At 30.6% G+C, this 18,109-nt stretch overlaps 6 protein-coding genes across 6 annotated transcripts; 4 read left to right on the top strand and 2 right to left on the bottom strand.

Moving 5' to 3' along the window:
* Positions 1 to 1,332: 1,332 nt before the first annotated feature.
* On the bottom strand, positions 1,333 to 4,346 carry PPL_08933 (uncharacterized protein; the record flags this gene model as incomplete). The annotated part of the gene is made up of 3 exons (XM_020579732.1): positions 1,333 to 1,447; positions 2,593 to 2,667; positions 4,288 to 4,346. 3 exons carry the CDS (start codon positions 4,344 to 4,346, stop codon positions 1,333 to 1,335), a joined length of 249 nt encoding a protein of 82 aa, XP_020430407.1.
* Positions 4,347 to 4,923: 577 nt separating this feature from the next.
* PPL_08932 (synaptic vesicle VAT-1 family membrane protein) lies at positions 4,924 to 6,207 on the top strand (the record flags this gene model as incomplete). The annotated part of the gene is made up of 4 exons (XM_020579731.1): positions 4,924 to 5,053; positions 5,129 to 5,672; positions 5,735 to 5,846; positions 5,926 to 6,207. 4 exons carry the CDS (start codon positions 4,924 to 4,926, stop codon positions 6,205 to 6,207), a joined length of 1,068 nt encoding a protein of 355 aa, XP_020430406.1.
* A 262-nt stretch (positions 6,208 to 6,469) lies between these two features.
* Positions 6,470 to 7,059, bottom strand: PPL_08931 (uncharacterized protein; the record flags this gene model as incomplete). The annotated part of the gene is made up of 2 exons (XM_020579730.1): positions 6,470 to 6,667; positions 6,931 to 7,059. 2 exons carry the CDS (start codon positions 7,057 to 7,059, stop codon positions 6,470 to 6,472), a joined length of 327 nt encoding a protein of 108 aa, XP_020430405.1.
* A 1,396-nt stretch (positions 7,060 to 8,455) lies between these two features.
* On the top strand, positions 8,456 to 8,913 carry PPL_08930 (uncharacterized protein; the record flags this gene model as incomplete). The annotated part of the gene is made up of 2 exons (XM_020579729.1): positions 8,456 to 8,763; positions 8,868 to 8,913. 2 exons carry the CDS (start codon positions 8,456 to 8,458, stop codon positions 8,911 to 8,913), a joined length of 354 nt encoding a protein of 117 aa, XP_020430404.1.
* A 143-nt stretch (positions 8,914 to 9,056) lies between these two features.
* On the top strand, positions 9,057 to 12,782 carry abcC6 (ABC transporter C family protein; the record flags this gene model as incomplete). The annotated part of the gene is made up of 3 exons (XM_020579728.1): positions 9,057 to 9,071; positions 9,128 to 9,224; positions 9,310 to 12,782. The coding sequence occupies 3 exons, from the start codon at positions 9,057 to 9,059 to the stop codon at positions 12,780 to 12,782; spliced, it is 3,585 nt and encodes a 1,194-aa protein (XP_020430403.1).
* A 2,701-nt stretch (positions 12,783 to 15,483) lies between these two features.
* PPL_08928 (class II glutamine amidotransferase) lies at positions 15,484 to 18,089 on the top strand (the record flags this gene model as incomplete). Its single annotated transcript, XM_020579727.1, has 3 exons — positions 15,484 to 16,431; positions 17,218 to 17,243; positions 18,032 to 18,089. 3 exons carry the CDS (start codon positions 15,484 to 15,486, stop codon positions 18,087 to 18,089), a joined length of 1,032 nt encoding a protein of 343 aa, XP_020430402.1.
* Between the last annotated feature and the right edge of the window lie 20 nt (positions 18,090 to 18,109).

Raw genomic sequence — 18,109 nt, 5'->3', positions numbered from 1 at the left:
GTTATTTTGATTGTTTTAGTTATTTGTTTGCTTGTGGATTTAAATCAAATTGTGTTGTGTGAAAGGAAATAAAGTAAGAAGGGGAGTGGAGACCCTTAGTCCCCACTCTACTTATTTCAAATGGATATTATTAAAATGGTAATTTTTTGAGGTACCAATATTGTTTTGTTGGCAAATGAGTTGTGTTTTGATTGATTGACTGATTGATTGTCTCCGTTGTTGTTGTTATTGTTGATGATGACACTAATATTATTAATACTATTGCTTCTCTCTATTATGAGAGTGATTTTTGATTTCCAATTTGAATCGATTCAATCGACAGAATTAATAAAAACAAAAGTTGTAGTGATCAAACTCTAGAGTGTTGAATGAGGTGTGTGTTATTGAAATTGTTTGTTTGTGTGTGTCTGTGTGTTGTGTGAGTTTTGAGTTTGATGGAGTTGGTTTGAAATTGTTTGTGTGTGTGTCTTGAGTGAGTGAATCTGTGTTAACTTTAGTGTGTAATATTTAATAATCTATTATGTCTATCGATTATACTGCTGTTAATATCTAATGATTTGTCTGACTTTTACTATTACTACTCTTTTCTACTCTGCTCTTTTTTTTTTTTTAATAAAAACAACAGTGTGCGTGACTTATAGGAATGTTAAAGGTGACGTGTTTTATGTTTTGTTGGTATTGTGTGTTGGTGGTGTTTGTTTACTGTAAAACAAAGTTGACTGTTGGAGTTATATATTCAAAAATTTGTATTTTTGTTTAAAAATTGTAGTGAGTTGTTGATATTTAATAATAAATAACTAATATCTTTCTGTTGTGTTTACTACTCTAAATAAAATTCAATTAATAAAAATATAATAAAATTGTTAGGTTAGTTAGTTTGGATTTGTTTGTTATTATTATTATTATTGATCAGTAGTATTAAGGTAATGTAGTTGGAGTGAATGAATAAAAGATGATATTGTTTTGCTGCTTTTGTGTTAAAGGAAAAGAAATTATGTAATGACAAAAGCAAACCAAACCACAATCTATTTTTTGTTTTATTAATCAGGTGGTAACTTTTTGTTTTGTTTTTTTTTGTCTTTGGTTGGTGACAAAATTGGGTGGGTTTTTGATGATCTATGACACACACAGAGCAAAAGCAATTTCATGTTTGCGAAAAAAAATTTTTTTACCACTAAAAGTAATAAAATTGATTATTTTGGTAAACCACCAAGTGTGGTATTAAAGAGATGAGAATGCGAGATGTGTTGTGATGCGAATGCGCGTGCAAAGTGATGTGTTGCTGTCTGCAGTCCACTTAAAAAATTTATTTTCTAAAAAATCAAATAAAGTTTATTCTTTCAAAGTTGGAATAAAATTTATTGTCATTCTATCATTGTTGTTGTTATTGTATGGTATGGTATAGTATATGTGTATGAATGGATGAATTATACGAGTCGTGTCATGACTGAAAGAAAAATAAAATAAAAAAAAAGTAAAAAGTGAACAGAATAAAGTAAATTTGAATATTTAACTGTTACGAGTTTGTGATTGGTTATGTTGTGTTGTGCTATTATTAATATATTACCAATTGGAAATCTCTTTTTATAATCGAATTGGAATTTTATAAATAAATATATAAATGATTGTTTTTTTTTTTTTCCTGATTGGTTTATATTATTATTTATTAAATAAATATTAATACCAAATACAATTTATATTATTTAGTTGTTTGGTAATGATTGTTCTTTTTTTCAATTTTATGTTTTCTCTTCTCTTGTTTTTATCTTGTCTTTAATAACTTTGGAATTTAATTTTTTAATTTTTATATTTTTTTGCTTATTGTGTTGTGTAAAAAGTAAATCCTGTGTTCGAACAGTGTTGTATTAGTTCGAAATGATGTCTATCTTTATCTCTATTGCTATTTCTATCTGTACTTGTATTATTATTACTATATATTTCTATTTATGTGTGATGGTGATGGTAGTGGTATTGGTGTTGGTGTTTGATTGTTTGTGGTGTGTTTGCTTAAATTGGTATGAAAACATAAAGACTGGAGGTGTGATGGTTTATATAACTTGTTCACTGTTACTTTGCAATTTTGTAATTAATGAACATTTTAATTAAAAAAAGAAAAAAACAATTTTAATATTAAATTTGCGAAAATTTGATCGTGATGGACATGTTTTGTTTTGTGGTGTGGTTGCTTGTTTGTTTGCTGTTAAAAATAGAAAGATCGATACACAGATTCGATATTGCAAAAGAGGGTATCTGTTGTTGTAACGGATAATTATCAAAATTTTAAATGGTTATTATTATTTGTAAACCAACAGCATGTTTGGATTTGAATAAATAAATACCATTGATGTTGTCACTGGATGATTCGAATTGTGGTTAATGGAGTTCTCAAAGAGAAATAAATATTGTGTTGTGTTTTTGTTTGATAGGGTTCTGATCGATATAATAAGTTTTCTTTGTGTGTGAATGTCTTTTGTTTGTTTGAGTGTATGTATGTATGTGATTATGTGTGTTGTAAATAAGTAAAAACAACAATTCGATTGGTAAAATCAGATGGGTTATAAACTTTCGTTTGGTTTAAACACACACACATACAAAACACACATATAATTGAAACAAATGACCGTTAAGAAATAAATGAAATGAAGAGTGATTTTAATAATAACAGTACTTTTACAAAAAAATGTTTGTTTGTTTGTGTTTGTTGGTTTGTGTTGTAGACTCTTTTGATGATGATGTAGTAGCCACATCATAAGTACTCATAGTATGAATTGTAAGTGTGTTGTTGTTGTTGATATTGAAAAAAGGTCAATGGATATATACAATTTCAGTAATAATAATATGATCTATGGTTTAAAAAAAAAAAGACTGACTTTAGCAGCTGTGTGTTCTCCTTTGAACATTTTAATTATTATTATTATTATTATTATTAAAATTACTATTATTATTATTTTAACCTAATACTAATTATTAGTTAATGAATACATCACGATAGGTAGGATAGGGTGGTTAACCTTAGGTTTCCAGTTGAAAATAAAACACTACAAATAAGGATCTGTGGTCTATGTTCAGAGATGAACACGTGTTATTGTTTTGATTGTCAAAACTCACTTTGCTTTTGGTAATATTAATTTGTAAACGATAACTTGACTGATAGAAGGTGGTTTCAAGTTCAAATCAGCTGTTAGTTGTATGTAGTTTGTTTATGTATGATTTATTGTTGTTGTGAATGATTGCAAACTGATAATTATTGAAAATTGCAAAAAAAAAAACCTATCTAAATATCTTAATTGTATTGTTATTATTATTTATGTGAAGTTTATTTATAAATAATTGCTTTGATTGGTTGAGGTTGTCGTTAGTTAAAAAAAAAAAAATGATGGACTCAATTCAAGCAAAAAAACCTCAAATAACATGATTTCAAAAAAAACCTTAAACTCTTTTTTGATGATTTTCAAAAAAATAAACAAACAACAGATTGATTTCGCGTGTTAACACTGATCGAGATCTCCAAGAGATTCATGAATCTTTCATTGATTTTCTTCATTTTTATGGAATTCGTTATTTCATTGGTCCACCACTTTTTTTTTTTTTTTGATTTTTACAAGTTTTGATTAGTTTTTTTTAAAACATCAAAAAAGTCTAAGACATTTTTTTTGAAATGCAAAGTTATGAAAAGACTCGATCATTGCTGTCCATCGATCTACTACTATAAACTCATGAGTAAATAAAAACAGATCTTTATAACATTACTTTTTTAGGAATGAAGAAAGGTTTTAAAACGAAAAACCATTTCGCATTTTAAAATAGTAATTTATTAAATTTATTTCTTTTATTATAAATAATGTTTTTTTATGATAAATTTAAACAATGTATTTATTTAATGAGTAAAAAATTATAAATAAATAATAGATTTATAAATAAAAATTTCTTTTTAATATCATTTTTCATTTTATTCCCAAAACAATATTAAAAAAGTAGAGAGATTTAACCCTGCCATCAGTACCAATTAGATAAATATATGTTATTTAGATACCCAAATAAATTCATGTTGATAATACCAATTATAGTAATAATTTTTTAAAAACTTACAATGTTGTAAAAAAATTTAGTTTTTAATATATGTTATTGATAAAATGTAGTTATATGTATGTGTGTTTAATATTTGTTTGTGTACTATGTGTGTTAATGATGAATCAAACTATGAGTTTTAGAGATATTTATTAATATCTACTAATAATTATCAATTATCTATTTGTTATTTTTATAACTTGAAATGTTATAATTAACTTCTGAACGATTGCAACATCTTGACATTGATCTAACAAGACACACTCTACCGTGTTCATGTTGTCAACTATGCACCAATGACACTGCAACAAATCGTCATTGAAACCCGGTCAAACCTTCACCTTTGGTTACATCGATCACGGTAGAGTCTCTCCAAACCTCTATATCAAGTCACACACTTATTAAACTTATTAATTAATTAAATTTAATCTATTCGTTCTTCTTTTCTTCTTTCATAGCGTTTATCAATAATATAAATATAAATAAATAATATTTATTTTTCCATCGAATTATTACTTTTAACCATTGTTTCTACTTTGAATAAGCTCAAGTTGTTGTTTATGCTGAAAACACCATTGTGTTGTCATTTAATGACAACACAAAAAAAATAAAAACAATTCAAAATGTGGGTTTTCTTTGGAATTTCATTGCAAAATAGTGAGTGTGGTTAAACTCATAATGACACCACAAAAAGATCTAAAACAGGAAAATGGATTCGAAAAAAAGAATGAAAATGTAAAGTTCTTTTAACTTATAAATAGATTAAATATTTAAAGAGATTAGATTAATAGATATTTAATAAGAAATAGAAAGATATATATATATATATATATATAAATAATAAATACATAAAAAATGAGAGAAATAGTTATAACAAAACCAGGATCATACGATGTACTTCAAGTCAGAACATCACCTGATCCAACCGTTGGTGCAGGTCAAGTTAAAATCAATGTTAAAGCATGTGGTTTAAATTTTGCTGAAGGTAATTATTATGTTTAATATATATTTAACAACAAATAAAGAAGATTAGATTTTAACAATGTTTTATTTTTATAAGTTATGGCAAGACAAGGATTATATCCAGATGCACCACCTACACCTTGTGTTGTTGGATATGAAGCTGCTGGGGTTGTGGGCGAAGTGGGTGAGGGTGTCACATCGGTTTCAGTCGGACAAAGAGTTGTTGTTTGCACCAAGTTTGGTGCTCATTCCGATACCATTGTTTTAAGCCATCAAATGGTATTCCCGATTCCTGATGATATGACATTTGCAGAGGCATCATCGATTCCAGTCAACTATATCACTGCCTATCATATGTTGTTCAGAGTTGCCAATATTCAACCGGGTGCAAGAGTTCTTGTTCATATGGCTGCAGGTGGTGTTGGTGTCGCCGCCATCCAACTATTGAAAACCATTCCCGATGTCACTATCTTTGGAACTGCATCACCAAGTAAACACGAATTCATTCGTCAACTCGGTTGCACACATCCCATTGACTATACAACCAAAGATTATGCAACAGAGATCACCAACATGTATCAAAATGAACTTGAAGGAAAGAGAGGTGTTGATGTTATCATTGACCCTTTAGGTGAATTCAAGTATGTATTATCTAATAATGTTGTTTTTAATCATTATCTAAACTAATTGTTTTATCAAATAGGTCTGGATATCATATTTTAAATCCATGTGGACATATCATTGCATTCGGTGTTGCCAACATGGTAAGTGGATCAACAAGAAGTATCTTTAATATTTTGAAACAATATATGAGAGTAAGTACTATATAGTAATATTATTATTTTATAACTTTATAGAAAGATGAAATGACTAACTTTACCTACCAACAAATAGATTCCATCGTTCAATCCATTACATTTAATGAATGATAACAAGACTGTTTCTGGTGTAAATATTGGACATCTTTTCATTCCATCGCAGATACCAATGATGAAGCAAGAGATGTTAGAGATTCTAGAGTTATTCAAGCAAGGAAAGTGTAAGGCTATCGTCAGTGAACAATTCACTTTTGAGCAAGCTGGTGAAGCACATAAATACATCGAACAAAGAAAGAATATAGGTAAAGTTGTTCTTGTACCAACTGAGGCCGATAGAGCAATGACTCCTAATTCTTAAACTTTCAAAACATACTCTCACTGTTATCTCTATTCGAATTTATCTAAATTTGTTTAGCATCTTTGTAAATAAATGAATATTAAATAAGTTATTGTTTGTTTTTATTTACTTTTATTTTAATTTGAATGATGATTAATTTGAAATATCCTTTAAAGGGTTGGTAATGAATATACTGTGATAGATAAACTGGATTGGAGATAGGTAAACATAGTTGTATCTATTCCTGGCATTGAGCGAACTAACCATCACTAGATGTTCCAGTCTAGCATTTAGGACAGGTTTCTTGCCCTGAGAGTACCAAATTATTAAAATCTAGGTTAAGATTTCTAACAGTATCATCTTCGGGGTTGTCAACGTTATCATCATCTGATTCTTTATCATCTTCTTCTTTTTCTTTATCTAAATTTTTGAGGGGAATTTCATCACTAAAGATGTGAACATGACAATGAGCACCAATATCCTTAATTATTGTAAAGTTATTTTCGTTGACATAGAATTGAACTGGGTCATTTGGTTTCAAGGCATTAATTTTTGGTGGTTATTGTTGTTAGGAAAAATAAAAATATTATAAAAATCGTGGATTTTTCCTTTATTAACATAGGAGGGTGCACGGTATGAATTCCAAGTTGTTGAACTTAGGTCTTTAGGAAAAACCTCAATATTAAAGTTTCCGTGTCCTTTGCAGCAAGGTTTTTCCCCATCTCTTAATCCATAAAAACAAACCTTATTTCCATAATCCCTGTTTTGTGGATTTCTTTCACTTGGAGATCCAAAAAGGGTCCGCTTATTCTTAATATTGATTAAATTATCCTCTATTGTACTATGAACTAATCTTGCAGGATGTGTCTCCATATCTAATAACTTCTATAATATTAATCTCTTTTGATAAGAAAATAATGTGATTGATCTATTTTGATTGAGCTATTTTGTTGAAAAAAAAAAAAATAGTTTTTATTCCTTAAATATTGCAATTTTTTGATTTGATTAATTTTTTAAAAAAAACCAAATTTATTCTACCCTAGAGCGAATTAAATGATTCCTATAACAATATATTAGGTTAATCTTCATTATATCACCTCCCTAAATCCATATCTGAATAATATTTTATTCAAAATCAAAGATTAATAGATTATTAAATTCAATGATTTCTAATCGATATATATATATGTCATATTTGTGGTGAAACAGTTGATTTTGCTGGTCGATCCTTCCAAAAAACTGTTTTTTTTTTTCTATTTTCATCGCATTAATTTTATATATCACAGGCCCACTATTTTTATATGCTTTATTTTGATTATTTTATGTGATGTGGTGAATCTTCATTTGAATCACCTCCCAATTCTAACTGTATTTAAAATTTAAAAATAAAAAATTAAAATTTTATTAGAAGAATTAATTCACAAGATCAAAACCTCTATTTCAATCAAACCCATTCATGGATATGGATTAATAATTTGTTTTTGCCAATTGTATGGAACAAAAAAAGTTGGATAATAACTGTTTAATTATATAATGATTAAATTTTATAAATAAATTAAACAACACTTTTTTCCAAAGTGATCGTAACCCCAGGGTTAAAATGACGAAAAAAGAAAAGTCGGATTCTATTGTAAAACTTTTTATTTTATTTTATTTTTGTTCATGTTCAATAACACAATGTGTGTATGTCATGTCATATCTTGACACAAAATGTCACATTTTAGTGAAGGTTAATTTTGTGTTATCTCTTTTGTTTTCTTTGGCCATCTCCATGTCATTTTAGTGGGGTGTGGTTAGTTGTTTTGATTAGTCCAATAAACAATTGCATTTTATTTAATAATAATTCCACAGATTTTAAACATATCAACAATTGACAATAGCAAAAACAGCAACAACCAACTCCCAATTCTACTACTTTATTTTAAGTATTGCATGTCCAGTCATCACTTTTTATTTATCTAAATTCAATTTATTTGATCATATATTCAATAAATGATCAAGTATTATTACTAAACGAATCAATCTATCAATCAATCATTAAAAGTAGTTCATGATACCATTAATAAATTTACTTTATAAATGATAGAAGTTATTTAAAGAATAACATTGACATATATATATTATTTATTATACTATAGCTATTTATTTTTTTTTTATAACAATTGTTATTGTTTTTGTTATTGATATTGTTACTATTACTGTAGTTTAGTTGTTGTTAGTTTTATTATTTTTGTTTTAGTTATAACTACAATACCAATAATACTATAATATGTCGAGTTTATTTAGTAGAATATTTAAAAGAAATAGGAATGATGGTGGTAGTTATCAACAGGTTGGTGGCGATGCTGACCTGCAACAAGAACAACAGAATGTAGAGAGAGAGAATCTGTTTGACAGAGCATGTCCAGAGGAAAGTGCATCGATACCGAATAGAATGTTCTTTTTCTGGGCACAGAGAATGATGATGACCGGCTACCGAACTCCACCATTGCAGCTGACCGATCTCTGTAGAGCGCCCGACGCCGTCAAAGTCGAGAACACTCAAGACTACATGCACAACATCGATTTCACAAAAAAGTATCCTCTGATCTTTCACATCTACCGTCATTTCGTCATTAGATACCCTATTCTCTTGATAATCAAGATACTATCTGCTGTATTTACTATTATGACTCCATTAGTTCTGAAAACGTAAGTATAACTAAAGTTTGCGATAATAATTTTTAAAATATTCATTTTTAATTAACTTTTTTATATTTTTATTAGATTCTTATGGTATATACAATTGGAAGATAGAAAGATATATATATGCTGGTTACTTTCGGTTGGGTTGTTCTTTTCATCCTGTACACTTTCATTTACGAATCAATATGGATTTTGGTATGGTATGAGAATGTGTCTGGAGATGAGAGGTTCTCTGATTACCACCATCTTTCAAAAGATGTTGAAACTCAATAATAATGCAAAACGTCTATTCTCCAGTGGTGCAATCATGAATTTGATATCCGTGGATATCGATGCATTCGAAGAGTATTTTTGTATGTTAGTTAATTGTGTAATATTATCTCCAACAAAAGAAAAACAAATACTTATTATTTTTCTTTATGTATTTCTCTCTTTTAGGGAATAATTGTATTGATATATTTATATATCCATTTACTATAAGTTTTCTTTTGGCATTTTTATGTTATATTGTTGGTCCGGCTGCTGGATTGACTGGATTTGTTTTCATGGTGATTGGTCTACCGACAAATGCTTATCTGAGCAAGCGCCAGAGTGACTTTAATTTGAGATCGCTGAATCTGGGAGATGATCGTGTTGGCCTGATGAGTGAGATTCTCACTGGTATCAGATTCCTCAAGTTGTATGCCTGGGAGCAGCCATTCATCGATCGAGTAGAATCGATTAGAAAGAACCAACTCAAACAACTGAGAGTTCGTAATCTTTTCTGGGCATCATCGTCGCTTCTCACCCAAGTACTAAGTGGAATCGTATTGCTAGCGACATTCTCTGTGTTTGTGTTGCGTGGTGGTCAGTTGGATGCTACCACTGCATTTACCGCGCTTACTATTTTCGTCAATATGAGACGTCCATTGGAGATGCTTCCGGAATCAATTCAACGTCTGATGAAAGTATTTGCTTCGTCCAAGAGAATCGAAGCATTCCTCCAAACCACCGAGATTCAACAACATATGATAACTCACATAGACACCAGTTCGGATATTAGAATTGTAGATGGTGAATTCACATGGGATGATGCTGATTATTCCAACAAGCGTGGTCAATATGACAGTAACGGTAGTGGAGATGAAGAAATTGGTGAGATTAGCATGATGATTCTCCAAGATGGTAATAACAATAGTGTAGGTGGCTCAGCTGCCGACAGTCCTAAATCACATCTGGTAGTTGCTAGAAACACTTTGAACGACGATGAATCAGGTGAGCAGATTACCACTTTCGAAGAAGTAGAGTCAATCGGTATGATGGAGGATGATACCAATTCGCCAGAGCGTGCTCCCTCCGTTTTGAGTGGTGTCAACTTTGTCGCACCAGCTGGAAAACTTACGATGATCTGTGGAAAAGTTGGAACAGGCAAGACAAGCTTGGTTAGTGCACTGATAGGAGAGATCTACAAAACCAAAGGAAGTGTTTTCACTCCACGAAAGATGGGTTTCACCTCACAGTCACCCTTCTTGATTAGCGCATCGCTACGTGACAATATTTTGTTTGGTGAGGAATTCGATGCCGATCGTTATATCCGTGTGTTGGAAGCGTGTGCACTGGATACCGATTTGACTCAGTTTCCTGCCAAAGACTTTACTGAGATTGGTGAGCGTGGACTAAATCTATCGGGTGGTCAAAAGTCGAGAATTGCATTGGCGCGTGCGGTTTATGCAGATCCCGAATGCTATTTGTTGGACGAACCTCTGAGTGCCGTTGATTCAGAGGTTGCCAAACATCTCTTTGAGAAATGCATTCAAGGTATTATGGCCAGTAGAACAAGAATTTTAGTAACTCACCAACTTCAGTTTGTGCCATCCGCTGACCATATTGTCGTAATCCAAGATAACAATGAAATTCTTCAAGGAACCTACCAGCAACTAACAGAAAAAGGTATTGACTTTGAGTCCATCATGAAAGCAAAGCATATCGATATAAACAGCTCTATAACCGATTCACAAGAAGGTGACAGTGCCAGTCCAGATAGAACAACTACAACTACAACAACAACTACTACAGAAGAGCAACAACAAACATCTGCTAAAATAGAATTAATTGTTACAAATGCACCAGATTCAAATCTTCAAGAGAAAGCTAAACTTTTGGTACAAGAAGATAGAAATAAGGGAGCCGTCGGAATGGATACTTATGGTCCCTACATTAGAGCAGGTGGAACTTTGTGGTTCTTTATTATCGTATTCTTTTATTTGTTTAGCCAGATATCTTTCCAATCTGCCGATTATTGGCTTGCCATTTGGTCAAAGAAACAACTCGACGGTCCACACACAGAACGATTCTATCTTTTCATTTATATGTGGTTCATTTTTGGTTACATCATCCTATTGACTATCCGTTACTTCTCACTGGGATCTTTCACTCTTTATGCAGCGGCAGAGTTACACGACAAACTACTTGCCAGTATCATGCAAGCGCCAACTCTTTTCTTTGACCAAAATCCAACCGGACGTATATTGAATCGTTTCTCAAAGGATATATCTGATATTGATTTATCGATTTTAGAATCGCTCTCTGATATAATGTATAACGGTACCTCGGTGTTTGTATCGATTTGTATCATGGTATTCATCAATCCGATTATGGTTGTGCCACTTGCAGTACTCTCTGTATTGTACTACTTTGTCCAAATTATCTATCGTAACACCAGTCGTGAGCTAAAGAGAATGGAATCCATCTCGAGAAGTCCGATATTCTCATCAGTGGGTGAATCGTACAGTGGATTGGTAACGATCCGTTCTTTCAAACAACAACAACGATTTATCAATCAGATTCACACACAGATCGATGTCAACCAACGATTGTATTTCTACAGTTATGCATGCCACCGTTGGATGGGAACGAGACTAGAGTTGATTGCATCCACTGCAGTATTCTTTTCTTCTTTGTTTTCCATCTATAGTTCTGCGAGCAACCCAGGCTTGGCAGGATTGGCTGTCACTTCTGCACTTGGAATGACTGGATTCTTGAATCGTCTGGTCAGACAATACACTACATTGGAAGTAAAGATGAACTCCGTTGAAAGAGTCAACGCATACACTCAAATCCAATCAGAGGGAGATCGTCACTCGCTAACGAATCCTCCTCCTCCAAGCTGGCCAGAGAAAGGACAAATAGAATTCCGTGACGCAGAAGTTAGATATCGTCCAGATATGGACCCAAGTTTAATGGACTTCAATGCCACTTTGGAGTCATGTGAGAAAATCGGAATAGTCGGTCGAACAGGTGCTGGAAAATCAACGATTGGTGTAGCATTGTTCCGTATGGTCAATCTATCAAAAGGAAGGATATTGATCGATGGCATTGATATTGGAAAGATTGGATTGTACGAGTTGCGAAGTAAGCTAGCTGTCATTCCTCAAGATCCGTTCATATTCTCTGGAACGATACGTGCCAATATCGATCCATTCCACGAGCGGTCCGATTCACAGATATGGGATGCTCTTGAAAAAGTGCAGCTAAAATCGGTTGTCTCGTCCATGCCGTTTGGATTGTCCACCGAGATGCAACAAGGTGGCGAACTCTCGGTTGGACAAAGACAACTACTCTGTCTGTGCCGTGCACTTTTGAGAAACTCAAAGATTGTGCTGATGGACGAGGCAACTGCAAGTCTCGACTATGAAACCGATGCAATCATCAAGAAGACCATTAAAGACAACTTTTCCAATAGTACAGTACTCACGATTGCACATCGTCTCGACACTATCTATGACAGTAACAGAATCTTGGTCGTCGATAAAGGTCGTCTAGCAGAATTTGATACACCGACAGCACTTACCAACAATCCGGAATCGAGATACACTCAACTTCTAAGAGCACAATCAACCTATTTATTTTCAAAATCAAAACAAGATAACTAAAACTATGAAGTCAACGAACAATACATCCAAATACATTACAAATAATCTATTAAATAAATATATTATTAAATGAATAATCTTGCCCACCTTTTTTTTTTAAACCAAGAAAATATGAAAATTTTATCTATAAATTTATTAAATATTCTTTATTTTTATTATACATATACATTGATCAATTAATAGTCAACAGGGTAGAATCCAGTTTGAATTTTTATACCAGTATTTGGTGTAGTTTTAATAAATAATTTTGCTTTCAGACCAAAAGAGTTTGGCGATGGAGAAGGTGAACCTAGAGACACAATATTCTCTTTATTGTTAGATTAGTAAAAAGATTTTATTTATAAATTGAGGGAGTACATACTGAAAATCATTTAATATTATTTGTAAATTATACTATGTTTATGTTTTTAAAGAAAAATAAATTGGAATACAAGTCTAGACACTAAGTGTCTTTATATACTTTTTTAACTCCTAGATGTGATTTTTCCTTTTTTCGAAATTAAAAACGGTGGCAAACAATTGTGTTCAATTGTAGAATTATTGAGAGGGAGGATAAGAAGTTTAAGAACAATAATGTAAAAATACTCTCTGTAAACCTTGAAATCTTGGGTTGATAAAATTTAAAGGACGGATTTGATTTGTCAAGATGAATTGCTTACCCACTTTGATTAATTGTGAGCCTTTAATCAAAAATGAAAGGGGGTAGTGACAACAGCATTTTTTCATGTTACAGTTGAGTTCACTGTTCACTAAAATTAGCAAAAAGAGTTGATTTTTATTAGAAATTGTTGGGGAAAATCATAATTTCCAAAAAACAAGACTGAATAAAACCAGTATTTTTATATGAATACTTCTCATTATTTCTAGAAGTAAGTTAATATGTAACAAAAAACACTGATTAAAAGTTGATCAGTTCAATCCTTGCTATCTTTAAAATGGAACTTTTTAAGTAAATAAAAGTTGTAATATAAAGTAATAATAATTTGTACAATGAGTTTTGTTTGTTTTTTTTATTTTATAACTTATTTTTATTATTATTATTCGAATATAAAAATATATACTATTCATTTTGTATTTCAGGCTCATCATCGTCAATAAAGAGATCTTCTAATGTTAGGTTTGCATTGCCTGTTTCTTCTTGTATTCTCCGTAGTAGTGAATTAAAGGTGTCAAAGTTTGTTTCGTTTGCACCTGAAAAGATGGCGTTACATTCACTACATATAAGAACATCTACTCCGGTGATGATTTTATTTAAATATCGACTGCCTTCCTTACAGAAAGGGCACATCGAACCATGTTTTGATTGAATACCTATTATTAAGTTTGCAAACATATTATTAACTGTATCACTATTCTGCATATCTTATTAAATATTTAAAAAATAAAATAAAAAATAAAACTAAAATCACTCATTAAATGTTTTTCTTGGATGTGCTCTCCAAGCAGATTTCTCTCTAGGCCAACGCAAAGCAAGTTCCACTCTATCCAATCGATATCAACGAGGGAAATAAGTCAAGAAAAAAATAGGAAATAAGTCAAGAAAAAAAATAGGAAAGTAATAATAGATATAAATATAAATATACAATGTGTTAGTTTGTTTAAAAATTGATCAATTCAACTTTTTAGCTTCTAATTTTTTATGACCGTTGAAAAATATATTATTTTTTAAATTTTATTTTTTAATTATTGGATGTTGCAATTTTTTTGGTTTTCACAGACAACACCCAGTTTCACCATACTTCGCATCATGAAATTTCCAATTTTTTGTGGGGTGTGATCACATATAAAATGAACAATTTTTTTGTTTCACACTTTCGTTCAATTTCATTAAAAAAACAAAAAAACAATAGCAAAACTCCTATTATCAGTATTTTGAATTAAACTTATATAAAATTACAAATAAACAAATATATAAATAATATATAATATATATCATTACAAATAATAGTAATAATAAAACAAATATTTAAATAATAAAATTATTATAATTTTAGATTAGTAACAAAACTGGATTATTAGATATCGAAATCAAAAATTGTTAAAGTAAATTTCAAAATAATAACAATATCATATTGTTGTTCAATTCAAACCATCATACAAATACAAATTGTATCAATATTTGATAGATACATACATACTTCCCGTTTTTCTTTGTAACCACCACACCCACCCCCTTTTCCTTTTCGATTCATATGAATACAACAGTGCAATACATTCAACCACGATCCTACTCACTCACTCACTCACTAGATTCAAAACAACATTCAACAAACTACCTTCATTTATATAAAATATAAATATAGAGCAATATCATAAATTAATATGAATCATCAAACCAACAACAACAGTAAATTCCAAATTGAACGAACTAAATAATCAATTTTACAAATTATCAAATAATATTGTCCGCTTTTCTTTTTCTCTTTTCCTACCCTTCTCCTAAGATATCCATACCTTACATTCTCTTTCCCTTTCAACCTTACTCTTTTAATAATAAACATAACAAACAAATAAAAACACGCTTTTAAACAAACTAAACAAACATTAAACCTAAATAATAATCTCAATATTATAATCTTTTATTATTTCTCAAAATCTTTATAATATATATTTATCAGTAGATTTCAAAAATTAAATAAACTAATTTTTCAATCATAAACAATCTTTATATAGTTATAGAAACTTGTAAAATTATAAAAATATGTGTAGATTCATTCATTATTTAGGACCACCCATCAAGATTTCATCGATTGTAACAGAACCATCGCATGGATTGGTTCAACAATCACTTCACTCAACATGTCCAGGTGTACATTTGAATGCCGACGGTTTCGGTATTGCCTGGTTCGTACCAGAGATCTCACCGAATCCAGCGGTCTTTAAGGATATCACACCAGCCTGGTCCAATATCAACTTGCGTCAGTTGGCAAGAGTCACCAAGTCTGGCTGTATCATGTCTCATGTGCGTGCCGCCAGTGCCGGTGCGATCACCACCAACAACTGCCATCCCTTCACCTACAAGAATCTCAGTTGGATGCATAACGGTACCGTCTCCTACTTCCCCAAGTTGAAGTTGAAGTTCTACAACATGTTGAGTCAATCGGCGTTGGAGTCGATCAAGGGTACCACCGACTCTGAGTGTATCTTTGCTCTGTTCATCACCAACTATGAGAAGGAAATCGGTTTCTGTGCCAAGCCAAAACCACATTTGTCGCGTCCAGTCTACTCGACCCACTGTTTGCTCGAGCCTGAAGACGAGCCATTCCCCTACACCGACAATGCCGTCGTCTTCCCAAAGGTCATGCAAAAGACGATCTCACAGATCCACCAACTGATATTGGACTACGAGGTTGAGAATGGAATCATCTCGGCCAACGACGAAGGTGCTTCACTCCAAACCACATCGACACACTCCAAGCTCAACTTGGTCGTTTCCGACGGTTACGCAGTGGTCGCCACCCGTTATGTCACTGGAACTGCCGACGGTGCACACACACTCTATTGGTCACGTGCCAAATCGATCGTTTGCGACAAAGGAGCATGCACTCTCGGATCGTCGAAAGGTGGTTGCGATTTATATAGTTTGATTATCAGCTCAGAGCCATTGGCCAGTGATTTCACCTGCGAAGAGGTTCCAATCAACAACATGGTAGTTGGAAATTCAGAAGGTCATTTCTCAATTCAACAACTATAAAAAAAATAATAACAACAACAAAAATAATCATATATATTTCACAAAAGAGGTCGATATTACATCTTTTTTTTTTCCCCTCCAAACTACACCGACAACCAAACTACTTCACCACTAACCTTTAGGTCACAAAACAATCATGACCACTCAATATATCAAGGTCGACCCCTATCAAGCTCAATCACCAAACAAATTTTAATAAATCGATTATAAACAATTTTTTTATGTAATTAAAAACAAGAGATTTAAGAATGTTTGAACTGATATATAATAAAAGTATAAACAAAGATACTAAATTGGAACATCCTATTGTAACAGGATAATCTTTGGTGTTGTTTTTTTTTCAATACAATTAACTTAAAATCTACAACCTAATTTTTTTTATTTTATTATTATTATCATTTTTGGTTTTTAAAAAAAAGGTAATAGAAATAAAAATTAAAATCAATAATTGTCAAAAAAATATAATATTTAGGTTTTTAAAACGATCTAAGATTGTGTGTCATTATTTTGATTGAAAATTGACAATAAAAAATAGTCTTTTGGTGGTAGAGCTTAATGAATCACTATGTCAGCACACTGCATCAAGATGAGATTATTTGAAACAATCAAGATTTTTGGGAATGAAAACAATACAATAAAACTCCTTATAATTTTGGGAATTCAAAAAAAAAAAAAAAAAAACAAATTTGATTAAATTTTTTGCAGGTTTTTTTTTAATTAATTGTTTTTTTTTTAATTTAGACGCCCCAAAAAGTGTTTATAAGATGGTAATTACCATCCTTAAAAAATTTATAAAAACTAATTCCATATTCGAATATATTTATATATTATTACTAAACACGAGTGTCTTTGTAAATATTTTTAAAATAATATCTGTAAATAATATTTATATATATAATAATATAAAAAAAAATAAAATTGTACTATAATAATATATTTTAATTAATCATTAATTCTTTAAGTCTCTAATTCTATCCGTAGGTATTCAATAATATATTTTATTTTTATTTTATAAAATAATATCTTTAATAGATATAATTATCTGTTTGTTTGTTTGATTTTTTTTTTTTTTTTTCTTATTGTTGTTTCGATTAAATATACAAGTAAATTTTAAGATTTATGTACTTCACTCCCACCTTCTATTGCAACTATAGTCAAACAAATGATTGCGCTTTTGTGCAAACAAATAATTCAATTTAGAATATAATAAAAAACAACACACACAAATTATCAATATACAAATAAAACAACCACCAAAAACAATATAGAATGTATATTGCCAATTAATATTTTTTTTTTTGTTTTTTTTTTTTTGTTATGTTGACAACACCCTATTTATAATTTCAAATACAGATAGTGTGTGTTGGTGTGTATATAAATTTGGTCACACAGCAACATTCATGGTTTTAAATTGTTTCTTTGCTTACTCCTCTTATTTGTTTGTTGTTTTTTGTTTTTTTTTTTTTATAACTATAAGAAATTAAAATTAGTAAAGTTTTTATTTTGGTACTACATCAATAATAATAATAATAATTATTATTATATTTATCATCAGTAATAATAATAATAATAATAATAAAATATTGAATGGTGATATAAAGAGTTCCACCTGATTCTATTTATTTTTAAGATT

This window comes from Heterostelium album, assembly GCF_000004825.1.
Source record: "Heterostelium album PN500 unplaced genomic scaffold PPL_scaffold9, whole genome shotgun sequence".
In the NCBI taxonomy this organism is placed as follows: Eukaryota; Evosea; class Eumycetozoa; order Acytosteliales; family Acytosteliaceae; genus Heterostelium; species Heterostelium album.
Note: the sequence above shows the minus strand (reverse complement) of the source record. Positions and strands in the feature narration are given on the sequence as shown.